Source organism: Ciconia boyciana, chromosome 6 (genome assembly GCF_034638445.1).
Source record: "Ciconia boyciana chromosome 6, ASM3463844v1, whole genome shotgun sequence".
Lineage (NCBI taxonomy): Eukaryota > Metazoa > Chordata > Aves > Ciconiiformes > Ciconiidae > Ciconia > Ciconia boyciana.
In genome coordinates this window covers 1655626-1680282 of record NC_132939.1, presented here as the reverse complement: position 1 = coordinate 1680282, position 24657 = coordinate 1655626, and the positions used below count along the sequence as shown (strand labels likewise).

Below are 24657 nucleotides of genomic sequence, written 5' to 3'. Positions count from 1 at the left end.
AAAGTTCAACACACGTGTCCTGCCTTGGCTTACACGTGAGGCTCCCTTAAGTCTGGATCTAGTCAAACAAATTTTTATACTTCATTCCAGCATCAAGTCAGTTGCAGACACTTTCACACCCCTCTAAAACAATTTGAAGTTTGCCAAATAACCCAGGTAGTGCTTCTACGCCGTGATCTTCATAGTATAGCAAATAGCGGACCACGCACGGGCAGTCCTCCTATCTGCTTTGTGTAAAAGGTCTGAGACAAAGCAGAACTCGAGGGTGGCAAGGCTTTTTTTGCCACGATAACATGCCTCGGACCACCGATGTTTTGCAGAGCCACTTCATCAGCTTGTCCAAGCCACTGCCCTCTCCAGCCGCTGGACAATAATTACAAATCCCAGCAATCGGGATTCGTAAATAATACGAATCTTTACGAATCTAATACGAATTACGTAAATAATACGAATCTTTACGAATCTAATACGAATTACGTAAATAATACAAATAATACGAATAAAATAATCAGCTGAGACTGAGGGGCTGCTGACCTCTGGCAGTGCTAGGTATGTTGGTTGGCTTTACTCGAAGCCTGAGCTAGTGGCTGCCTTAAATTTGGAAAAGCCACTTATAAACGCCTGGGTTTCGCATGAGATATCCCGACCTTGGGGGACTATTCTGTGTGAAAACAGGCTCCTGCCCAAAGTTCTCCCCTTGCAACAGATCAACTCTTCGAGGCATTATTTAGGCTAAAACTCACCTGTCTGCTCACATCTCAGGGCCCTTTTTGGTTTATCAGAGACTTGTTATGTCCTAGACCAACATTTTACGGGAAAAATAAGCCCCAATTTCTCCCAGTGTTGGTGTTAGAAGCAAGAATGATTTGCCAGCCACAAAGGGCATCAGTACTTGACCAAGAAAAGCCGCTGTTTATAGGACTCTTTCATTAAAAGACCAAGGGTTTTGCCGCTGCCCTCCTGGGTGTGTCATGCAGGAAATTTCTCTTGGGAATTGATGACTTTGGAAACAGCTCCTTAAGGAGGAGACGTGCACTGATAAATAAACACAATTAGTTTCAGCAAGTTAAATGTAAGCTTGAGTGTTTTCCCCACTTCTTTATAAATATATAAAGAATTATATATATATATATAAAAATTTATCTCTTGGAATATATAATTTATCTTTTGGAATCACAGAGAATTAAAAAGAACTGGTGTAAGAAATAGAGATTCAAGGATTAGGACATAGCTCAGGATTCAGAGGAGTGGTGTAAATGCTATTGGGGAGGGAGGGAAAACTATTCAGGAACTCTTCTGCTGCAATTTGTTTTAACATTATCTGGGATATCCTGTTGTTTAAAAACCCAGAGAGTTGGATCCAGGCATCTGTGAGAGTCACAGCCAGGTTTATGTAGAAAAGTTTCTCTTTTATTGCTCTTAAAAGAACAGAATGGTACTAGTACCTGTAATCAGATCTAGGGAATTATTTCCTATCCATCCATGGAAAATATAAACCTTTCTTCAGGAAGTTCATATCTGGTATTAGTGACCTTTATGTCAAAGCGAAAGCATAACTCTGACACTACCTTCATCCATTTTGCTTTTCTGTGCTTTCCAGAAAGCGTTTTGTGGATGCTGAGCATCCATGCTCGGCTGAATTATAAATTATCAATTAAAAGCTAGTTTCACCTTCTCACTTTTGAGCAGGGTTTTTGAAGGACTCCAAAACATCAGCATGGTGAGCTGAAGCTTTCCCCTCATAGAATAGAATAGGCTTAATTTAATTGATTCATTAATTCATTAATTTATGTAAATTTAGTTAACTTGTGCTTAAATTAACTCTTCAGACTATGCCCTGAGTGTGACTGCTCTGTACAAAATCCATATTTGCCATGTAGCCATGTCAGCCCGTCACCCTTCGCTGCCAAGCAGCAAGCGGAGAAAACCATGCATTTTTTCCAGAAAAATTCATCTCACCCTGATGTGGGTGTTTTAAAATAGACCAGCTGAATCAAAGGCCCCAAACGCATAGTTGTCTCCATAAGGGGAACCGATGGTGACTAATTCAGATGTGAAAGCCTACAATTAGATAGGATGACTCCTGGACGGAGATGACTCAACACCTGAAATCCGGAAGCAGAAATTATTAATAAGCTGCAGCTGGGATGGAAAAATAAACTTTGCCTGGATGGAGACGCATAAGTAGGAGAGGAGGTGGTGGGGGAGTTTGGGCCAATGTTGAGAGTCTTGGAGCCATCAAATGAGTTGGGCATGCCTGAATACAACATACGGCCAGAAGCATGGAGGCTTTCTATGTTGTCAACCTCAGATGCCATGCTGGGAAAAGCCAAGACTGCTCAGACAATGTCTTGAAAGACTGTTCTTGGCCAAGTTGAGTGACTCCTTGTCACAGGGGATAAAATTCCGCCCTGGTCCTAGGCAAAGGAGCATGTCAGCATGGTGGCTCCAGGGTGGTAGCTTTCCATGGGGGAGACCCATCCAGGAAAGCAAGACGCCCAACAGAGGTGGTCTGCATGCAATATATATGAAGCATGGGGATGTGCTATTCCCCATAAAGACTATCCTTGGACAAACCAGAGAAAAGAATAAATCAGGTTTATTGTACTAAAGCAAAACCTTAGGCAACTACTTTGAAAAATTGAAAACAAAGTTATGAAACACATTGTCCCTCTCCAACATGTAGTCTTTATTTAGCTTGTCCCCTTCTGCTCTGAGCCACCTCTTTCAGGCCATGGAATTGAATGTTGTTGTAACATTGAGTAAATCCTCTTTGGTAAGGAGTATCAACTGTGCATGTTCTAGTGCTGCTTATAAATTAATTTACTCCAAAAGTTTCATTGACGATGTACATGTTTTTAGGATTGTCTGTCTTTCCTGCATTCTTTCCTTCTTTTGGACATTGTAATTACAGGTAATTTACTTTTCAAGGGACCCCAACATGGAATTAATTCGTAATTCAAACTGCTGTGTTCAGCACGAAGTAGAGCACGTACATCTCACCAGATGTGCAGAAATGTACAGAGCCCTTCTTCTGTCATGTGTCAGCCTTATTTCTTCTGCTGACTCCACTGTGGCAGGTGATATCTGCTTCAGTTTGGTTAGAGCGGGACCTGTGAGAATACGTGCAGGAGAGGAGCTTGTTCGTAGCTCTTCTGAGGGTGCTCCTCACCTCCTTGTTCCTCAGGCTGTAGATGAAAGGGTTGAGCATGGGGGTCATCACAGTATAGAAGACGGAGGCTGTTTTCCCTTGATCTTCTGTGTGTCTGGAAAAGGGATGGAAATACAAGAAAGCCGCAGAGCCGTAGAAGAGGGCAACAGCCATGAGGTGGGAGGTGCAGGTGGAGAAGGCTTTGTGCCTGCCCTCCGCAGAGCGGATGCTCCAGATGGTGAGCAGGATGCAGGCATAGGAGACAACGATGGCCAAGACTGAGGTTGTTATGATGAAGCCAATGCACACGGCCATCACCATCTTGTTGAGCCAGGTGTCAGAGCACGAGAGTAGCAGGAGCGGTGGGATTTCACAGTAGAAATGATTGACAAGGTTTGGGCCACAGAAAGAGAGTCGGAGGAGAGCACTGGTGTGCACGAGGGCGTTCAGGCTCCCGGCAGCGTAGGAGCCCACCACCAGCTGGACACAGACCCCATGGGACATGGCAGCCAAGTAGCGCAGAGGTTCACGGATGGCCATGTAGCGATCGTATGCCATGATGGTCAGAAAGATGGCTTCTGTGGTGCCAAATACTGCAAAGAAGAAAAACTGTGTGATGCAGCCATTGAAAGAAATGACATTTCTCTCTGCAAGGAGACCCGACAGGAGCTTTGGCGTGATGGATGAAGAATAGCAGATGTCCAGGAAAGAGAGGTGGCTGAGGAAGAAGTACATGGGCACGTGAAGCTGAGAGTTGGTCCTGATGAGGACGATCATCCCCAGGTTCCCCACCAGCGTGGTGATGTAGATAAGTAAAAAAATCACGAAGAGCAGCTCCTGCAGGTCAGTGAAGCCCAAGAGGACAAACTCGGTCACGTTCGAGTGGTTTCCCCCAGCCATTCTCCTGGTGCCAGCACAGAGGAGGCAAAGAAACACAGGGAAGAGGTGAAATAATTTCTCCCAGCTTGCAGGAATTGTAGTGCTTGAGGTTAACGCAGGATTTGGTGTTTCCTGGATGAATACACCCACTTATTTGGAGAAAAAATACGATAGCTATCCTCAGTGGGCAGGTTGAAGATCCAAAATAATACACTGAAAAATAATATATTGACAAAATAATAGCCAATAGATCATAATATTGAAAAAAATCTTAAAGCTTAAATCTTAAAGCTCTGGCTGGCACATTATGGAAAGAATTGGTCTTGCAAGAGATCTTGCAAATGATATCTTCTCATGAACATCCAAGTTCTTTCCAATATGTGGGCATGATTGGGAGAATTTCTTTCCTTTTGTTGGGGGGGGGGGTGTGTTCTTATTTAGGGGTAAGTAAATAGAATAATATTGGGCCTTAATTTGCCACATTGATTAGTGTTGCATTAAATAGATAACAGACCACGCTGGGGTGATTTGCTGACTCTGTAGTGATATGTTTGGGTCAATTAAGATGAGACTAGCATACCTGATTGCAATTTCATGTATGAGTAGCTTCAAGAGAAGAACACCTCCTTCTAATCTGAGTTATACTTGCATACCATCTTACTTGCGCCTCTTGGGTTTGCTAATATCAGGAATTTTTATCCAAAATTTGAGTTAAGAATTAGGATTCAGAGGTACTGGAGTATGCATTTTTTCCTTCAGGAGGGACCTTAATAACTTCAATATTGCTTCATGGCAGGTTCCTGCTTCTGCAGAGGGTGGACATACTGGTTAAGGAAGCCCTTCCCCATCCAGCAAAAAATTGTCTCAAAACCTCTCAAAATTTCACCCTCCCTCTGGTTAATGGTATCTCGAGTTGTTCTCAGAAAGATACTCACTGGTCCTTGAGCTGAAGTTAAAACACAAGCTCCATCGGTCTTTCCGAAACCAGGAAGGTTTCCCTATGGCAGCCTCCAGCGTGGCTGGAAGATTTAAGTTTTACCCCACGCCCACAGGACAAATTACCAAACCGTCTCTGGGCACCTGGAAACAGAGTGAGCCTTCCCCAGAGAGTCTGGAATAAACACAGAGATTTCTCTCCGAGGTTTTAGGGATGGGATCCCCAAGGCACGTCAGAAATGATGCCTGCAGAGCCTGAGCAATTTGCCTTGTGTACACAGCTTTGTAATGAGGAGTGGAACACAAGGCAATGCATTTTTGTTGATGACTCGAATTTGAAAGATTTTTTCCTTCTCCAGGAACACCGGAGGAAAAAAAAAATTCTAAGTAATGGATTAATTTAAGGAAATTATTGTTTTATATTTGCAATGATCAGTTAGATTAATTTTCTTTTGCACCACAAATTTCCATAGAGCAGATGTGGATATACTAAAGAAAAAGTGGGTTGAAATGCAGGTATCAATTTGCCATTGTGTTGTCATTTTCTTTTTTTGAGATAACTTATCATTTTCCATTTACGCTTGGGGATGTTTTTGCACCATTGCTTCCCAGGAGGTAGAGTCTCAGAGCAGGTCCTGTAAGCAGCGTTCGCAGGGATGCAGCTCTCTGAAAGCCCGTCTCCAAGGGTAGGATGCATCACCCATGCATGTGTCGGGACAGTGAACTCAGACTTAGGTAGCTCTCGTCTAGACATTTGCAATTAGGTGTATGAATTTCAATCAGTACTTTTTTTTCTTCTTTTTTTTTTTTTTTTCCCTGCTACCCATCTGCTGGTCACACCCCTTGGTGTTCAGTAGCACTATAATTTTACCTGGTATATTTTTCTTCCTTTGTTCTTATTCATGGTTTAAGAGAAAAAAAGAGATGACTGCTTCTCGTGTTATCCACTGGAGATGACCTTAAAATATGTGTATTCTCTGTTTGAGAAATAAGTATTACTGTTTCTTCCCTTCTCACTTCCCTCTTTCCATCAGCCTTGCTGTCCGTTTTCTAGCAGCAGCGAGATGACCGTTTCCTCAGGACGATTCCTCTTCTCCCATCACCCGTCTCGAAGCAGCTTTTACTTCCCCATTCCTCAGGCTGTAGGGCCAAGGTTCATCGCAGAAAGTCCCTTGACCACTGCAAACGCTCTTCTCGGGGTGCTGGTGGGCGTCTTTGCTGCAAGGACATATTGATGGCTCGTCTGCAACTTGGCGGCCACCACAACCTCCCCGCCCTTCTCTGCCGAGCTGCTCTCCAGCCTGTCCTGGTGCCTGGGGCAATTCTTTCCCATGGGCAGGACTCAGCATTTTCCCTTTTTGAAGTTTGTGTGATTCCCATCTGCCCATTTTGGACAAAAAGGCTGCCTTTGAAAAGCCATTTTGCTTCAAAATTAAAATATCCCCAGGATGGATGTTTGGTGCTTGTGAAAGCAGGAAGGGAAACCGATAGCGTGACTTGTTCCTTGTAGAAAAGAGCAGGTGATTGCAGACAGGGTTATGGTAAATTGCTTTAACGCCTTTAAATGGGTTCAGGAGATCCAACCGCAGTCGTCTGCACCCGCCTTGGGCAGGGGGAAGGAGGCGAATGCTGTTTCCCCATCGCTAACATCTCACACATTGGATGGCCATCTCCTCGTCCTCATTAATTTCCTTCTTCGCTTCGAGTGGTGTTTGTGTAACTGGGTGTAGACAGCTCAAACACACACATTACACCTAACAACAGCTGATCCAGCCATTCTCAATACCACTGCTAGTCTGCATAGTGTAAAACATCATCCATCCCACCTCAAATATCCACATTTTCTCGCACACGGAAGCATCCCTTTCTCTGGGGTGTCTGCCTTAGATGCACGTGCTGACACTGCAGGTGTCTAAAGCCAGCTGAGATTAGTCCTGCCCCACGTGTCTCTCTATCCTTGCTCAACCCAGCCTTCCCCTTTTCACTTTCCCTCTTTCTCAAGAAACATGGAAAATGCAAATTTCTCTTTCTTGGGTTCAGAATTTCTTTCCGAGCCATGAACGGTGCTAAAGGCAGACACAGAGACCTCACCGGTGTTTGGATAGCATCTCCTTGCTTCTTCCACTAGGACCTCAGGAGGGTTTTTTGCTCCAGGGCAGTAACTGTGTCTACGATGAGCCATTATAATATCTCCCACTTCTCTTTTGAAAACAAGAGATACCTTGTCCATCAATTTTAAAGGGATTAAGGCCAAACCGAGACTCTCCCTTTTGTTTCTGTACTAAGGGAACCTGAAGGTAGCTTGGTTTCCAGCTAGCCTGGAGGAAAAAGGGTTGTGCTCCAGGTTCCTGGTTCTTGCCATATATCTGAATGGCACGCGATGGAGGGGAGTCACCACCCCAGTGCAGGATTTACATGTTTGTAAGCCAAAGTCTTCAACTCCTTTTTAATCAAAGGAAAAAAACCACATTTCTCTGTTTCTGTGCCTTTTTTACCCACCAGCTAGAGGAGACCTCCAGAATGGGATTCATTTCACCCTCTTTTAGATTCAGCTCATAGTAGGACCCAAATCTGAGCGTCTGTCGTTAATTATTTGTGAGCTAAGGTCTCGTTACAGCTAATGCGACTCTGACCAATACCATCAGCAGAGTTTATCGATCTCTCCAGCTGACAAAATGTAGGTGTCTGCCTTGCAGTGAGCCACACCAAACCCCACCGATGGACTTGAGCAAATCTTCCTTGGTCATAAAGGGAGCCCAGGTACCCAGTCAACGCGTAGAGGTGACCTGGTGTTTATTTAAAGTTAAGGAGATCAGTCCTTCCCCTAAAGACATTTGAGGTGATTCCCAGCTCTAATCACTAAGTATCTAAAGAAGGGGAGCTGGCTCCTACCCCTGCGATAGCAGTATTTGCTCAGTGCTCTGTTTAAAACAGATTTAACTAGAATTAAGGCAGCTCCGCCTAAAAGCGCAAGCCTAGCTGGCTCCAGCTAAGCTCTGAGATGCAGCGTGTGCTTTCTGCAGGGGAGCCAGAGGACAATTTCAGACGCAAACACATAATAACTACAGTGTTAAACCACTGTTTTGATTGCCTTATTTCTGCTTTCTTAAGTAAAATGCATTCCAGTTGGAAACTCATCTGCATCTAGAGTCCCGGAGCATTTAACGTGGCACAGAGACAAGCTAGAACACCTTTCCGAGGATGTAGCTGTAGCAGCTCCTGCTCTTTCAGAGGAGAGGAGCTCCAAAGCAATTGGCAGCTAATCAGCGTGAATGCAAAACGAGATGCAAGAGGCCAGCCCTGTCATTGCCCGTTCATCATGACCCACCAGGAAAGGGGGTTGCAATGCTGGATGCTCCTTCTCCCCTCTGTAATTCTCCTCCCGGAGCCTCGCGGGGGTGTTTCCCTCCACTCTCATAGTCAGATGCTAACCCCACAGAAGTCAGCGAGGGCCGTTAGACACAGCTAACTGCTGGTTTCCCCAAACGCAGCGAGCACTGCTTGCACAATCAGCAAAATGCTTTCGGTTTTGAGAGCGGCAGCTCCGGCAGGAAGCAGCAAGGAGCAGAGCAATAGTGCTGTAGCCACAGACTCGTGTTTTTAAGACACTAAGAATTTGTGTTCCCATTTAAACACGGGGCGATGGTGAAGGCAAGAGCAGCTGGACACAAAGTCGTTGAATATTGCTGTATTTTACATATGGCCAAATAACATCTGTAGGTCACTGCAGCAAGAAGAGATGCTCTGGGACTGTAATTAAAGCATTAAAAATAATCTCGAGTCTTTCATTTAAAGAAAAAGGTGGCAATCTTCCCTGCACCTAAATTAAACAGCATCCTGAGGGCGACAGTCCCAGAGGAGCAGAAGTGTGGGAGAACAGCAGGAATTGTACACAGAGGTCCCAATTCAGGAGCAGGTCCTGATGAACACATCTGGAGAGAGACGAGACGAAGAAGAGAATTGAACCTTGCTCGCTATGACCGTGCACCAGCAAGTGCTCCACGTGCTTCATCTTGCAGATAAGGATAAATCTGAGACTTTCTATTGTGAATTTGCAACATGGGAAATTCCAGTTAGAAACAAAGGGAGGGAAAAAACCTCTGTAAGGGTGGTCAGACACTGAAACAGGGGCCAGGGAGGGTGTGAAACCTCTGCCCCCGGTGGTCCCCAAGGCTCAGGGGGACAACGCGATCTGAGTTGGCCCTGGTTGGTGTGGGTGGCTGGACCGGAGACCTCCAGGGGTCCCCACCGTGGGGGGACCAGCACAGCCCCTCACGGCAGCACAGCTGATAAGAGAGGAACGGGAGCACAAACAGCCTGGGAAGGTGTTTGCCCCAGGCTGACAGTGCCAGCCAGGCAGTCGACCGTCAGCTGGATTAAATAATAACCAGGGAATTATCAGGAAGCTTTGGGAACAAGGAAGGATTCAGCTGATTGACCCTGGGTGCCTGTTAGTTGTGTGTCGGTAATAAATCAGCAAACCGCTTTGATCCTGACTGGATTTAACCCCACCGAGCAGCTTCGCCCTCCAACCCAAGTTATTACGTCTCTAGGACAGCGCTAGGGCTAAGCCATCGCTCCAGCTTTCGCCATGGTCCTAGCAGAGGCTGCAGCCTGTACAGGCTGAGGTAACACACAAATGGGAGTATTTTTGCTTTTTTCATGTATGCAGCATCTGCGGACCACCCGGCAGCTTTCTCTGCAGGAAGGCAGCAGGAGAGACGTCAGGGCAGGCAATGGCATCGGTCCCGGCTGGCATGGGCTGCAAAATATCGGGGCTGAAGGAGGAGGCTGCTGAGCAACACCATAGCTCCTGTGATCAGTTCTGGTCAGGGTGCCGTGGAGATCATGGCTTTTACTGCTGTCAACAGGGAGACAGAAAGCAAAGGTGTGGGGCAGTGGTTAGGGGCTGCTTGCTAGTATCTGCCTTTGGGGAGATCCATCACTGCTACATCTTAAAATGCTTTCAGAGTGCCTTCATTCATGATAGAGGTCACCCGAATATCGTATTTAACTTAAATTTTTAGCTGGCTAAAATTAAATGAGATGTATGGTGCTGTTAATCGTTTAATAAGGTTTGAGTATGAAAAAGAAAAAATATTTCCTGCATAGTGTGCCAGTTACTTGCTGTCATCTGTATTTTTCTTGCTAAAGGTGTTGGCATCCTGAGGCTAGTTATTATGGCCCTTAATGACTTTACAATGCTGTCTTGAGATGGAATTTAATTTAGTGGAATATTAGAATTCACCCCGTTTATTCTGATTTGCTAAGCAAAAGGGAGAGCAACGCATGACACAGCTCGTAATGGGAGTCCAACCCATTGCAGAAATTTTTGCCATATTCTTCTGGTTTAATTTGGCTTGATACATAGGATTGAATACATGGTAGAGGGCAAAAGTTTAAATGAGGAGTAGTGCATGCTTGTAGTTCTCTACCTGTGTCTTCATTAGGTTACATTAACTACTAAATATAATTATTAATGTTTGGAGAACTGAGTGAAATTATTAGTATCCTGAACCAGCTGAGGATATTGAATCAGCCAGTGCAGCTTCTAAGTCAAAGTGCAGAAGACCCCAAAAATGTTATCGATCTGAGATATTTAATCAAAAACTGAGAATATCACCCACATCTCCATTCTATCTGGCCATAAATTTACAACGTTGAAGATAATTTTATTTTTGTGAGTCTCCTCAAAGCCTCCTTCACCTCCTTATTCCTCAGGCTGTAGATCAAGGGGTTCAGCATGGGAGTCACCACAGTGTAGAGCACCGCAGCCCATTTATCTCCTTCTCTTGAGCTGTCTGAGCTGGGCTTTAAGTACATAAAAAACGATGTCCCGTAGAAGATACTCACAGTGGTGAGGTGTGAGGCACAGGTGGAGAAGGCTTTGCGCTTGCCCTCGGCTGAACTGATGCTCAGGATGGCAGAGATGATGGCCACGTAGGAGACCAGGACAACCAGGCTGCTGGACACACCGAATAAAGATGCTGAAGTTCTTAGGAGAATGTGGCTGAGGGTGTTGTCGGAGGTTGAGAGTGATATCAGAGGGGAAATGTCACAGAAGAACAGGTCGATGACGCTGGAGCCGCAGAAGGATAAATTGGACATGCCGATAGTCTGTCCCATGCCATTTGTCAACCCCACGAGGTATGACCCAACCACCAGCTGGAAACAGCATTTTGGGGACATGACAAGGGGATACACCAGGGGATGGCAAATGGCCACATAACGGTCATACGCCATCATAGCCAGCAGGAAGCATTCAGTCATCCCAAAAAGATCAAAAATGAACACCTGAGCCATGCACCCAGCATAAGGAATGCCCTTCTTCTCAGATATAAAGTCAGCCAACATCTTGGGGGTGATGACGGTGGAAGAAAAGAGGTCTACAAAAGCCAGGTTACCCAAGAAATAATACATGGGGGTGTGGAGCTGAGGGCTGGCCCTGATTAACGCGATCATCCCAAGGTTCCCCAGGATGGTGACAAGATAGGTGAGCAGAAACATCAGAAAGAGGGTAACCTGAGTCACTGGGTCCTCTGTGAACCCCGTTAAGCTGAACTCAGTCGCTCGGGTGCAGTTGCTTTCTGCCATTAGTTGGACGCATGCTTTCTGTGTGAACTCCTTGCTGGAAGTTTCTTCTACAACAGGCAGGTATCTCCCAGGTGGAAAACCCTCTCTCCAGCGGGACCTGCTCGGAGACAATTGTACAAGATCTAAAGGAAGAGTTTAGGCACAGATCAATTAGAAACAGCTTGCCAGAAGTCATAGCACAGTGTGGGTAAAACAAATGAGGTGCTGCAAAAGCAAAGCTGTGCTCGGGCTGTAAAATCCCACGGCACAACGTGGTGCACGGTCCTCTGGCTCACTTCTGGATGTTCAGCATCGACCTTCGTGAAAAGCTGTAGGGAGGTTACACACCCGAGTAGCTTTGCCTTGGGGCTGTATTTCGTCCCCTTTGTTAGCGTTCAGCATGGGACTCTGAGATCATCCAGCTCAACCTGAAACACAGAGCAACACGGTCTTTTTACAGTGCAGAGTTGATTATTCATCCTCTCGTTGGCATTTGCCAACCACCCGCTTCCTCCCTCTTTGCTGGGACTTCTTCCTAACTATGAAACCTTACACAGAGGTTTCCCCTCCCTCCCAATACACTAGTTTAGCTATAAAAACTTATCCTAGGTCTTTAGCCTGTTCCTAGAGTCTTCAAATGGAAATGGGCAACCCCCAAAGCTGAGCAATCTCTCCTTGAAAATATTTGGGGGAAAAAAATCATATTTTGGACCTGCCTCATCTCAGCAACAGTAAGCTCCCTAAATGTTCTTTACAGGAAAGCTTTTGGTCCTCATCCAGCAGCCCTTCGTGGTCAATGGGGAGAGGAATCTCCAACAGGGTGATCTCCAGACCTCCCTTCTCAGCAGTTGCATGGTGAGGACACAGGACAGCCAGCTCCCTGGTTTTGGTGGAAAGCCCAGAGTATCATCAAGAACTGAAGCCCAGAAGCCTGCAGGTAGGGCATGAGATGAAGACAGGAGCTGTTTCTTCTTTGCAAGAGAAAACTACAGGAGATGGGTGGCTCGGCACACACCGTCCTTGCTCCTGAGTAGGCTACTGGAGCTCCCGCTTGGGCTGAAAGACGATGACCCTCACTTACATCTCAGCACTCTCTCTGCTTCCCTCCTGATGCCCTTGGAGATGGATGTGAAGATGCGTGTGCCCGAAGCTCTGCAGGGGAGCTTGAAAATGAACCACCGTCAGCAAACACCCTTCCTATTTCACATAATTTGGGGATTTGAGGACTGAGGATCTCTTTGAGCCCCAGGAGAGTGATAAAGCCCAAAGCAGGTCATTATCTTTTCTCTGCACTTCTTAGTTTGGAGAAGAAGTGTACCCAGAGGAGATGACCTCAGCCTGAGTGAACAACAGGGCTTTGGTTTGCTTCAGAGCAAACCACAGAACAACACCCCATTTTCATGCCCACTTTTTGAACATTTCAGAGACAGTAGCAGCTCCACAAGTGCCGTGTTTGACATTATCATGCCAGGGAGCTCAGGGGGACCTTGCCGATGGGGCACAGTCCCGCAGGGGCTGAGCCAGCGCTGGTAACAGGGTCCCTCAGCAGTCCCAGGCACCACGGACGATGAAACCACCTTTCTACCCATCTTAAATTCCTTGTTTGCAAACCATAGCTCACAAGTTTGGCTGCAAGGAGCCAACAGAAGATCATGGCGACCTTGCTAAAGTTGAGGTAGATGCCATCCAATGCTCTCCTCTTCATCCGCACAGCCATCATCTCATCACTCAAGGTATTCAGGCTGGTCAAGCATGACTTGCCCTTGGTACGTCCACGCTGGGTATTCATGGTCACCCTCCTGTCCTTCCTCTGCCTGGAGAGGGCTTCCAGGGGGATTTGCTTCTTAATCCTGCTGGGAACTGAGGCAGCCCACAGTCCTTGCGCCCTCCGTCTTGGTGATGACATTTACCTTCTTCCATCCATCAAGCTGGAAACGTACCAGCCAAAAGGGCAAACGAAAGCCTGAGGGAGGGGTGCCCAAAACTGGAAGGAAGGTGATGGGAAGGATCAGATAAGGAGCGTGGAGAAGAACTGAAAAGAGCAGCAAGTTGGGAAAAGGGCCCTTCTGAAGGGACGAAGGAAAGTGCTAGGGCTGGCCCTGTCTCCAGTGGCCCTAACGGAGGTTCCCAAGCCCAACAGGAGATGTGGTGAACCTCTTCCTACAGCCTTTTCACACCCAGCAAAGGCGAGTGCCAAGGGCAGCAGAAACCACTGTGGGATAAGGTCAGACGATGTATTTTGCAGAGTGGGAATTAGCGTAGACGCAGAAAGCCCTGACCCACACCCTTTGCTGAGGCAGCAGGATGAAACCCCCCAGAGCCAAACACAAAAGGAAAGTAAATGTCACGCGGATTTGCACCGGAGTTCAGCCAGATCCAGGCTCTGCCTCCGCTCTCGGCGAGGAGAAACTGTACAAAACGGGGTCCGGTTAGACATCGCCTCGGATGCCGAGAATTGGTGTTTTACAGACTTGGAGCCAGAGGCTGCCCTTCCCTGATGGTGCACCTCTGGGAGCCAACCCCCACGCTCTGGGCAGAATTTGGGGCTTAAAGCCCTTCCAGGGCCACATCCTTGCTTTTCCTTTTCTCTCCAGCAGCAAAATCAGCTGCAGAGCGCAGTGCGATGCCGCGGATGAGCCCTGGCAGGTCTGGTCCTGCCTGGGGCTGAGCCCCCTCCATCCTCCTCCCCGCTGTCAGTGCCGCCTCTCGCACCTCCTCATCTCCCCGCTCGATACCGGCCCCGCGGCCACGGCCCAGCTGACAGCAGGAGACGGATGGGGCCGAGCCGGCATCACAGGGCGTGGGACACGTGCGGGGATGTGACGGACGCAGGGGGCTTGGGGAGGTGGTCCCTGCCCGGTTTGCATCAGTCCCGGTCCCAAAACCCAGCGCTGGCCACGCAGCCCTCCTTGGCCACCCTGCAGCATACAGGGGCCAGAGGGTTTCCTCTCTGTTATGATGGCTGTGGGAAAGATTTAAGTGCCAACCCCAAAGCAGAAGCGAAGGCTGAGTCCTGGTTTGGAGAAAACAGTCAGCTCTGTGCAAAGCAGGGAGGGATTTCAGCCCTTGCCCAGTGCCACCATCGCCGGGGTACGGCTGGGGACAGAAAACCATCCTCATCCCCGTGGGGATGTCCCCTGTTCCCTCCAGACCCAGCCCCAGAGCCCCAGCATCTCTCATCCTACCCAAATACACTCCCGTGGTGTGCAATGAGATGGTGTCCGTGGCCCCGTTGTGGTTCAGAGGGGAGTGGGGGACTCCGGAGTAGCCCCTCTGCTTTCCCCCCCTGCAGCCCCCCTGCCCCTGCATCAGTCACCTCCCCGCATGCATCCCTCGCCCCTGCGGCACCGGCTCGTCCCCATCCATCTCCCGCTGTCAGGCCGGTATCGAGCGTCGCGATGGGCGACACGGGGTGGAGGGGGCTCAGCCCCAGGGCAGGACTGGGGGTCCCGGGTACCAGGGCAGAGACGGGACCAGCACTTGGGACCGGTGCCGGGGAGCACTTTCCTTCCCACCCCCCCAACCCCGGAGCCGCAGAGGCTTTCCACAAGCAGCCGGCACGTTGCGGATGCCTCAACACCTCACCGTGCTTTTTAATACCGGGTGTTGACGGCAGGCTGTCGGCCAAACCACCGGTGCACGGGCAGCTGCCGTGTGCCGAGAGGGGCTTTGCCCAGGGGAGAGGGTTGGAGCAGCCCCCATCTCCCCCCACTCAGATGTGTGACACGAAGGGGACAAGAAAACCCCAACACAGCTGTCCCTCCCAGCCCAGGGTACCCCGAGATCCGGCTGGGCACCAGCGGTCGTCCCAGTGGTCCCAGGGCCACCGCTCGCCTCCCGTCCATCATCATCGCATCAAGGCGCGAAGGCAGGTCGGGGAAGGGGGGCCGTGCTCCGGCCCCCGACAACCACTGCAGCTCCAGCCCCTGCGTCTCCACCCCCAAGCTGGGGCATAAAACCCCCGGCAGGCTACGGGGACAGTCCAGAGCCGGTGCTGTGCTGGGAGGGGGCTTCGCTGGGGTCCTCACCACCGCCGTGCCGGGGGACGGAGCCACAGACGCCTCCTGCCCACCCGCTGTACCCATGGCAGGTAAAACCCACCCGTGGCCACGCTGCCCCGTACCCAGCAGTGGGGTCCCGCGGTGGTTTTGGGGTGCAGTGGGTCGCCTGGCCCCACAAGAGAGTAGGGCTGCGATGGGGGGACAAAACCCCGCTTTGGTGGGCGGCCAGGACCCCCTTGGTCCTCCCAACCCCTCTGCAGAGGGGCGATGCGATGGGGTGGCCGGCACATCTGGGGTGCAGGATCAGGCCCCCCCAACACCCCCTCATCCCTCCGCAGCCTTCCTGGGGGGGCCGGGCGAGGGGTCCCCCTGCGGCCCCGGCCCCGGGTGGGCAGGCGAGGGGCTGGGGGCCGGCGGCAAGAACCGGCGCGTGTGCCATGCCGCGGCACGGCTGGAGATGGGCAGCCTCTGGGAGGAGTTCAACCGCCTGGGCACCGAGATGATCGTCACCAAGGCGGGCAGGTAGGTACCGCAGCGGGGCAGGGGGGCTGCCGAGGTGGGGGGCACCCCCTTCCCACCCCCCCTTTCCCCACAGGAGGATGTTCCCCACCTTCCAGGTGAAGCTCTCGGGGCTGGACCCGCTGGCCGACTACGTCCTGCTCATGGACTTCGTCCCGCTGGATGACAAGCGATACAGGTGGGCGATGGGGATGCTGGGGGGGGGACCAGATCCTGGCGGTGCTGAGCCCCCCGCCCCGCAGGTACGCCTTCCACAGCTCCTCCTGGCTGGCGGCGGGACGGGCCGACCCGGCAGCCCCCGGCCGCGTCCACTTCCACCCCGACTCCCCGGCCAAGGGTGCCCAGTGGATGCGGCAGATCGTCTCCTTCGACAAGCTCAAGCTGACCAACAACCTCCTGGACGACAACGGCCACGTGAGGACCTGGCCCCGGGGTGGGCGATGGGGGGGACACAGGATGCACCCCTGCCCGGGGGGTCCTGCCCACCTCCCCTCTCCCCCCGTCGCAGATCATCCTCAACTCCATGCACCGCTACCAGCCCCGCTTCCACGTGGTCTTCGTGGACCCGCGACGGGACAGCGAGCGCTTCGCCCACCAGAACTTCAAGTCCTTCAGCTTCCCCGAGACCCAGTTCATGGCGGTGACGGCGTACCAGAACCACCGGGTGAGCCCCAGGGCGGGGGGACAGCGGGGCGTCCCCCAGGGACCCCCTGACCCCGCTCCCCTCCGCAGATCACCCAGCTGAAGATCGCCAGCAACCCCTTCGCCAAGGGCTTTCGGGACGGTGACCCCGAGACGTGGTAAAGCCCCCCCTACGCTGCCCCAATGCCACGATGAGGGGCTCCGCGCCACCCCCCCTGAGCCCCCCCATCTCTCTTGCAGGTGCGGGGTGCCGGCAGGGTCCCTGCTGGGTGCAATGCCCCGCGCCCAGGCCACCGCGCTGCCCTCCCGCCCCGAGAAACAGGAGAAAGGTAGGGGGGCTGGGGGGGGGGCTGACCCCCCGTTGCTGTCGCTCCCCCCAGGGGCTCCCCGCAGCCATGGGGCGCTGGCTGCCACCGCACCCCCACAACCGGCCCCGTCAGCGGCTCCCCCGGCTTCCCCGAGCTGCCCGCACCCCCCTTCCAGCCCCTCGCCTGCCCCCCCGCTGTCTTTGTGGGGGCCAAGCCCCGCACCCTGCCCTACCCCCTGCCCGCCTTCCCCCCGCTCGGCACCTACGGCACCGCCGCGGCCCCCACCTTTGGCTACGGGCAGCAGTGATGGGGGGCCACCCCCCGGGACCCCCTACCCAGCCCGCGGCAGAGGGGATGGAGACGCAGAGCTGGGGACGAGCCACGGGGACGGCTTTATTCGCTGCCAAGGAGACGGGGAGGATGCTGCAGCCGGACCCCCGCTACCCCCCGGCCCTGGGGGTTTGGGGGGGAACCCTGCTCCCCGGCAACCCCCAGCCAAGCTCCCCGCAGGCGGGGGTTGGGTCCAGCCGATGCTCCGAGCCCACTGGCATCCACGCGGCGCGGCTACTCCCATGCGTCGGGCGCGAAGGCGAAGGGGCACAGCTTGTATCCGGCGCCCACGTAAAACTTATTCTGAAACTCCACCCTGCCGCGGAGAGGGGCCGGTGAGGGGCGGCACGGTGAGGGGGGGTCAGTCACCCCGTCCCACCGGCACCCCCCGGGGCCGGGCTCACCAGTGCAGGCGCAGGGCGTGGAGGAAGGCGGAGAGCCCTTCCATCACCAGCAGGATGGCCACGGTCAGCACGGCGAAGGCGGCGAAGACGGGCACCAGCACCACGCCACCCGCGTAGCTCAGCCGCACGAAGCCGTTGCGCATCACCATGGTCCACAGGACCTCCGACAGCTCTGGGAGGGTGGGACAGGGACGGGCGGAGGGGGTGAGGCTCTGCCCAGGCCCGGGGGGGGACACACACGCACACGGAGGGCCGGGGGACTCACGGGCGTGGGCCAGGCTGAGTGCCCAGAGCCGCAGGTAGGACGCGGTGTTGGAGACGCAGCCCAGGCAGTACTCGATGGTGTGGATCGCCTGGTGCATGAAGATCTCAGCGAAGTCCGAGTGCTGCAGGGACGGAGGGGACACGCAATGTCGGCAGGGGGAACGGCCACCCCCACCCCACCACCTGAACGCGCTGGGCCGGTGCCCCTCACCTCGGCGTCGGGGCTGGGCCCCCCGCTCTCCACGTCCTCCTTGGTGGCGTTGACGGAGTTGCCGGCCTCCTGCCCCTCCAGCAGTGGCTCCTGCTCCGCCGCGGCCACCGGCTGCACGGGACGGCACCGGCGGTGAGACCCCGCTGCACCCCCCCGCCGGAGCCCCCCTGCCGTGACCCCAGCCTCACCGCAGGACGGCTTGTCCTCGACGCACGTCGCCGGCAGCACAGGTAGAGCGGTGTCCCCAGGAGCAGGACGGGCACCGACGCCAGCGCCAGCGCTACCAACACGGTCTGCACCGGCACCTGCGGCACAGGGGCACCGTTTCAGGGTCCCCAAGCTGAGAACGACCCCGCTCGTGACGCAGGGGGGACCCCATCCCCACCGCGCCGTCCCCCGCAGGGCTCCCCGCTGCTCCCAGCCTGGGCAAAAAGAAGGGTCCCCGGGTGGGTGCCCCCCATCTCGGCGGGGTGCTACCTGTCCCCGGTAGAGCGGGAGGTTGCCGGCGTTGGAGGTGAAGAGGAACATGTCGATGAAGTGGATGAGGATGCTGGGGGCCACCAGGGAGTCGGCAGCGCTGAACTTGACCCACTTGTAGAAGATGAGGAAGACGAGGTAGCCGAAGAGCGCCAGGAGGAAAACCATCTCAGGCAGGAGCTCCAGCACCAGCCGGTGCCGCTGCTGGAAGTGCCTAGGCAAGGGGACATCAGCCGCGCTCAGCCCGGCACGGCGTAGCCTCGCGTGTCCTCGGCTCCCACCCAGATGTAGGGGTACAGGACCCCGCTTGCCCACCCCAACTGGGTGAGTCCAGCCCTGGTCCCCTTAGCATGAGCATGGGTGGCCAGAGCCCAGGGGCGCAGCCATGGGGACTCACACGTGGTTGAAGACCCCCAGCAGGACACCAAAGCCCATGTGCACGATGCCCAGCACGACGGACATCTTCATCTTGAAGGAGTTGAGGAAGTTGAGGTGGTTGGTGGCCAAGCTCCATATCTGTCATGGACAAGGTGGGTGAGACTCTGGGCCACCCCACCGAGGGTCCCACCCCATCCTCTCCCTCACAGGACACTCACTGGGTCGATCCCGAAAGGATAGGGCCCTTGGAAGACGCCGGTGACATTGGGGTCCAGGGTGAGGGACGGGTGGGTGGCGAGGTAGTCAGAGCTGTGGGCAGAGCGAGGGGGTGTCAGTGCAGGAAGGGACCTGGGGGGGTCACAGGGGGGTTGGGAGTCCCACCTCCAGGAGGAGTGGTTGGCCATGGTGGCCACGCTCCAGGCAGAGGGGAAGATGACGGTGGCTTTGCTGAAGCACTCATTGTAGATGAAGCCGGTGTAGATGGAGAAGGCCCCCATGAGCAGGATGAGGTAGCGTCCCTCAAAGAACGTCAGCCAGATCTGGTGGGGGCAAACATGGCTCCCACGTCCCACACCACCTCCCCTGCCCCACACCGACCCCCTCCCACACCACCACCCCTGCCCCATACTGTCCCTGTCCCACACCACCAGCCCCATCCCATACCACCAAGCCCATCCCACGCCTCCAAGCCCATCCCACGCCCCCAGCCATGTCCCACACCTCCAAGCCTGGCCCCACACCGCGTCCCCCTCACCTCGTTGCTGGCCTGCTGCAGGCTGGGGCTGTTCTCGTACAGCACCATCCAGAGAGCGAAGAGGAACATGAGCAGCCCGTGCCCCACGTCCCCAAACATGATGGCGAAGATGAAGGGGAAGGTGATGATGGCGTAGGGCGCTGCGGCGGCACAGGGACCATGTCACGCGGGCCCCCACCCCCAGCCCTGAGCCGTGGTAGGGGGTCGGGGGGGCCTTACCAGGGTTCACCTCCTGGTAGCTGGCCACCCCATAAGCGTCCACGATGCTCTGGAAGCCAGCGGTGAACTTGTTGGTGCGGATGAGGGTGGGGGGGCTCTCTGAGGTGGGGATGCGCTGCACGAAGCACTCCACGCTCGAGCCGCTCTTGTACTGCGGGGAGAGCAGCCGGCACCTGACCCATGGCACCCCCCTGCCCGGCACCCACCCCACCATGGCAGGAGGACATGGGGTCACCAAGGGACCTCTGGCACGAGGACGTGGGGACACCAAACAACCCCTGGCATGAGAACATGGCGACACCAAACAATCCCTGGCACGAGGACATGGGGACACCAAGCAACCCCTGGCATGAGAACACGGGGACACCAAGCAACCCCTGGCATGAGAACACGGGGACACCAAGCAACCCCTGGCACGAGGACACGGGGACACCAAGCAACCCCTGGCATGAGAACATGGCGACACCAAGCAACCCCTAGCACAAGGACATGGGGACACCAAGCAACCCCTGGCACGAGGACACGGGGACACCAAGCAACCCCTGGCACAAGGACACGGGGACACCAAGCAACCCACCGATCCCTGGCGCAGGGCTTCCTGCACTTGGGTGAGGTCCCGCACGGGGCACCAGACCTCGGCGATGAGGCACTTCTCGGTGACATCAAAGCTGCACTGGTTGAGGATGAGGTAGATAGCCTTCATCTTCTGTATCTGCACCCGCCAGGTGGGCAGCGCCAGCACCACCTTGTCCAGCACCTGCGCCAGGTACTGCTCCGTCTCCTCCAGCACCTGCGGGTGCCCAGCGCAGGTCAGGGACCGGGGGGTCCTGGGGTGACCCCCCCCAGTCCCCTCTGAGGTGCCCAGCTCACCACGCTGAGGTCCTGGATCTGGCTGTGCAGCCCGCTCATGGTGTCCGCCCGGCTGGCCTCGCTCTCCGGGTAGGGGTACACGTGGCAGTGGAAGCTGGGACAGACAGACGACGACGCGTCGGGGGGTGCCAGGGCTCCCCAGCCCGTCCCCATGGGGGGGTCCGGAGCGCGTCTCGCTAAATAAACCTCTGCGTGGCCGGATGCGTGGTGCAGGGCCGCTGGCTCACCAGTCCGAGATCTTGCGGATCTTCTGCCCGATCTGCTCGCCCCAGTAGGAGATGAGGAAGATGACCCAGGTGATGCTCTCGCCCTGGGGACAGCATAGCCCGCGTCAGCCCCGGCTGTCCTGGTCCCCCTTCCCTGCCAGCCCCCACACCGGCGCCCCGCTCACCGTGGCCGGGTCCTCCATGGGCTCGGGCATCTCCACGAAGCTGGCCACCAGGTAGCCGCGGCAGGCGCGCCACAGCAGCCGCTCGAAGGCGCTCACCCGCCACGGGTGAATGACGCCAGCTACGAAGCTGTGGGGACACGGCGCTGGGACGAGCTCGGCTCTGCTGCTGCCTCTGACCCATGGCCAGGCCCCTGCCCCATGACTCCTCCCCAGACCTCATCCTACAGCTATGCCCCACGGCCCCGCCACTGCCCCACGGCCCATCTCCAACCCTTCTCCTACAGCCATGCCCATTGCCCCATGGCCACACCACTGCCCCATGGCCCCGCCACTGCCCCACGGCCCATCTCCAACCCTTCTCCTACAGCCTTGCCCATTGCCCCATGGCCACACCACTGCCCCACGGCCCATCTCCAACCCTTCTCCTACAGCCTTGCCCCATGGCTCACCTTCAATCTTTATCCCACAACTTTGCCAGCTGCCTCATGGCCGGGCCACTGCCCCATAGCTCATCTCCAACCCTTACCCTATACTCTTACCCACTATTCCTGCCCCATGGCCATGCCACTGCCCCATGGCCCATCTCCAACCGTTGCCCTACAACCACGCCCACTGCCCCAAGACCACACCACTCCCCACGGCCCCTCTCCAACCCCCGCCCCACATGCCGGCCCCTCTTACTTGATCTTCCGGTCGAGGTGCTGGTGCAGGGAAGGGTCGAGGATGGGCTCGCGCTCAGAGAGCGCCCGGGGCCGCGGCGGGGAGCCCAGGGGGGCCTGCGGTGATGGGGAGCAAAGAGATGAGGCTGCGGGGGGAAGCGGGGCGCAAGGGCGGCACCCCCGGGACGGCGGGTCCCCCCCGCGGACCCACCGGCAGGCTGGTGAAGCGCTGGCCCTCGCGCAGGACGTGGAGGTACTGGCGCAGCTCCCGCAGGCGCCCGCGCAGGGAGGCGCGGTTGTGGCTGACCTCCCGCAGCTCCTGCGCCAGCTGCTCCGACTGCTCCTGCACCCGCAGTGCCTCCCGCGCCAGCGGCGCCCGCGGGCTGTCGGGGCACGGCCCCAGCACCCGCCCGGCACCCCGCAGTTCCTGCTGCAGGAAGGCTGCGAGAGCCGCGGTCAGATGGGGGGTCCAGAGGGAGGGCACCCCCCGAGCAGCCCCCCGCCCCGAGCCGGCCCCCCGGCCCCCCCAGCACTCACTGAAGGTCTTCTCCATCTCCTCGCAGCGCCGCACCTCACCCACGAAGCGCCGCTGGAAGGCGCTCACCTTGGGGTTCAGCTGCCGGGGGGCGGGGGGGGGCACGGGTCACGGCACAGCCCCAGCGGGAAGGGGGGCTGTCGAGCAACCCGGGGGGCCGGGCAGCCCCAGCACCCCCAGCCCAGCACGCAGGGCACGCCAAGCCACCCGCACCCACCTCCTGCACCCAGAGCACCCCAAAGCACCCAAACCCAGGCCCTTGCAGCCATGGCGCCCCACACCACCCGTATCCAGCCCCCGCACCCAGTTCCGCACACTCGTGGCACCCTAAACCACTCACACCCACCCCCTGCACCCACCGCACCCCAAACCCCCTGTACCCACAGCACCCCAAACCACCCACCCCAACCCCAATGCACCCATTCCCTGCACCCACAGCACCGCAAACCCACTGCACCCAACCCCTGCACCCACCCCAACCAAGCCCACCTGCACCCACCCTCTGCACCCAACCCCTGCAACCACGGCACCCCAAACCCAGCCCCTTGCACCCACCTGATACCCCATAACCCACCTGCGCCCAACCCCCTGCACCCCAAACCCACCTGCACCCAGCCCTGCACCTGGATACCCACCGCACCTTCACTCAACCCTGCACCCCAATACCCACCTGCACCCACTGCACCCAACCCTGCACCCCAAACTCACCTGCCCCCAACCCCTGCACCCACCACACCACCCACCCCAAGCCTCCTGCACCCAGGGCACCCCAAACCCACCCGCACCCACTGCGCCTTCACTCAACCCCCGCACCCCAAACCCACCTGCACCCAGCCCCTGCACCCATCTCGCCCCAAACCCACCCGCACCCCAAACCACCCGAACCCAGCCCCCTTGCACGCATGGCACCCCAAACCCACCTTCACCCAACCCCTGCACCCACAGCACCCCATTTTACCCCACCAAACCACCCCCCAAACCCACCTGCACCCACCGCACCCCAACCCCACTGCACCCACTGCACCTTCACTCAACCCCCGCACCCCAAACCCACCCGCACCCAGCCCCTGCACCCATCTCGCCCAAACCCACCGCACCCCAAACCCACCCGAACCCAGCCCCTGGCACGCATGGCACCCCAAACCCACCTTGCACCCAACCCCTGCACCCACAGCACCCCAACCCCACCAAACCACCCCCAAACCCACCTGCACCCACCCCGCACCCCAACCCCACTGCACCCACTGCACCTTCACTCAACCCCCGCACCCCAAACCCACCCGCACCCACCTGCACCCACTGCACCCCAAACCCACCAAACCACCCACCCCAAACCCACCCGCACCCACTGCACCCCAACCCCACTGCACCCAGCCCCTGCACCCACTGCACCCCCACCCCACCCGCACCCAGCTCCCTGCACCCCAACCCACTGCACCCACTGCACCCCTCAACCCCTGCACCCCAAACCCACCCGCACCCAGCCCCTGCACCCCTGCACCCAAACCCACCAAACCGCCCCACTGCACCCACTGCACCCAGCTCCCTGTGCACCCCAAACCCACCCGCACCCAGCCCCTGCACCCACAGCACCCCAACCCCACCAAACCACCCACCCCAAACCCACCTGCACCACACCCCACTCGCCCAGCTCGCTGCACCCAGCGGCTGTAGGAACTCCAGCAGCCCGCGCTCGCCCAGCTCGCTGACGCAGCTGTAGGCCGCGGCGGAGTGGAGGAAGAGCTGGGCCAGGCCGATCTCCTCGCTGCGGAACAGGGCCCCCATGGCGCCGGCCCCCGCCCGCCCGGGCTGCGGCACACGCGGACGCGGCCTGGACGGACGGACGGACGGACGGACGGGGTCAGGGCCGGGGGTCCCTGCGGCGGCGGAGCCGGGGCGTCCCCGCAGCCGTGGCCCGGGGGGAAGTGGCCGGTCCCAGCCCCGGCCTTGCAAAATATTTTCCAGCCCCCCCCCCTCCTCCTCCTCCCCTTCCCCGCCCCGGCTCAGCTGCGCCTGACTCAGGGCCACCGCATCCCCGGGACCGCACCGGGCACCGGCCGCCCCCCCCCCCCCCCCCCCTCCCCCGGGCACGGCGGGGGGGCGAGGGAGGGGCAGGGCTGCCCCGGTCCTCCCCCACCCGAGACCCACCCCCCCTG

General features: G+C 56.1%; 4 protein-coding genes across 9 annotated transcripts; 1 reads left to right on the top strand and 3 right to left on the bottom strand.

The window, feature by feature from the left end:
* Positions 1–3037: 3037 nt before the first annotated feature.
* Positions 3038–4150, bottom strand: LOC140652766 (olfactory receptor 5J3-like). Its single transcript, XM_072863981.1, has one exon. The coding sequence runs from the start codon at positions 4049–4051 to the stop codon at positions 3038–3040; it is 1014 nt and encodes a 337-aa protein (XP_072720082.1). The 5' UTR covers positions 4052–4150.
* Positions 4151–9129: 4979 nt separating this feature from the next.
* Positions 9130–16256, bottom strand: LOC140653653 (olfactory receptor 5G9-like). 5 transcript variants are annotated; one of them, XM_072865972.1, is made up of 5 exons: positions 16151–16256; positions 12256–13523; positions 11836–11967; positions 10820–11657; positions 9130–9827 (listed from the first exon to the last, which is right to left on the bottom strand). In XM_072865972.1, exons 3-5 carry the CDS (start codon positions 11850–11852, stop codon positions 9822–9824), a joined length of 861 nt encoding a protein of 286 aa, XP_072722073.1. In that variant the 5' UTR covers positions 11853–11967; positions 12256–13523; positions 16151–16256; the 3' UTR covers positions 9130–9821. The 5 variants fall into 5 exon arrangements, with proteins under 5 accessions (XP_072722073.1, XP_072722070.1, XP_072722069.1 ...); XM_072865969.1 differs by lacking the exon at positions 9130–9827 and having other exon boundaries at positions 10619–11657; positions 12256–12702; positions 13161–13523; XM_072865968.1 differs by lacking the exon at positions 9130–9827 and having other exon boundaries at positions 10619–11657.
* Positions 14864–17316, top strand: TBX10 (T-box transcription factor 10). Its single transcript, XM_072863980.1, is given in 9 exon segments — positions 14864–14922; positions 15256–15629; positions 15879–16062; positions 16136–16237; positions 16302–16473; positions 16568–16723; positions 16792–16859; positions 16942–17161; positions 17164–17316. Coding segments are annotated over 9 exon segments (1488 nt in total).
* Positions 17317–17378: 62 nt separating this feature from the next.
* Positions 17379–24485, bottom strand: TCIRG1 (T cell immune regulator 1, ATPase H+ transporting V0 subunit a3). 2 transcript variants are annotated; one of them, XM_072865945.1, is made up of 19 exons: positions 24177–24485; positions 22504–22589; positions 22178–22407; positions 21989–22083; positions 21308–21434; positions 21144–21226; positions 20917–21010; positions 20624–20836; positions 20047–20197; positions 19828–19967; positions 19455–19612; positions 19292–19382; positions 19093–19211; positions 18696–18909; positions 18407–18523; positions 18219–18329; positions 18009–18129; positions 17744–17915; positions 17379–17655 (listed from the first exon to the last, which is right to left on the bottom strand). In XM_072865945.1, the coding sequence occupies exons 1-19, from the start codon at positions 24284–24286 to the stop codon at positions 17574–17576; spliced, it is 2514 nt and encodes an 837-aa protein (XP_072722046.1). In that variant the 5' UTR covers positions 24287–24485; the 3' UTR covers positions 17379–17573. The 2 variants fall into 2 exon arrangements, with proteins under 2 accessions (XP_072722046.1, XP_072722045.1); XM_072865944.1 differs by lacking the exon at positions 24177–24485 and having other exon boundaries at positions 22504–22583.
* Between the last annotated feature and the right edge of the window lie 172 nt (positions 24486–24657).

Coding starts and splice junctions, on each gene's coding strand:
- LOC140652766 (XM_072863981.1), bottom strand. CDS start 4,051: ATGGCTGGGGGAAACCACTCGAACGTGACCGAGTTTGTCCTCTTGGGC.
- TCIRG1 (XM_072865945.1), bottom strand. CDS start 24,286: ATGGGGGCCCTGTTCCGCAGCGAGGAGATCGGCCTGGCCCAGCTCTTC. Junction 20,198..20,623: donor AAGCCCTGCGCCAGGGATCG/GTGGGTTGCTTG, acceptor CTCTCCCCGCAG/TACAAGAGCGGCTCGAGCGT. Junction 17,656..17,743: donor CACGCCCTGCGCCTGCACTG/GTGAGCCCGGCC, acceptor TCTCCGCGGCAG/GGTGGAGTTTCAGAATAAGT.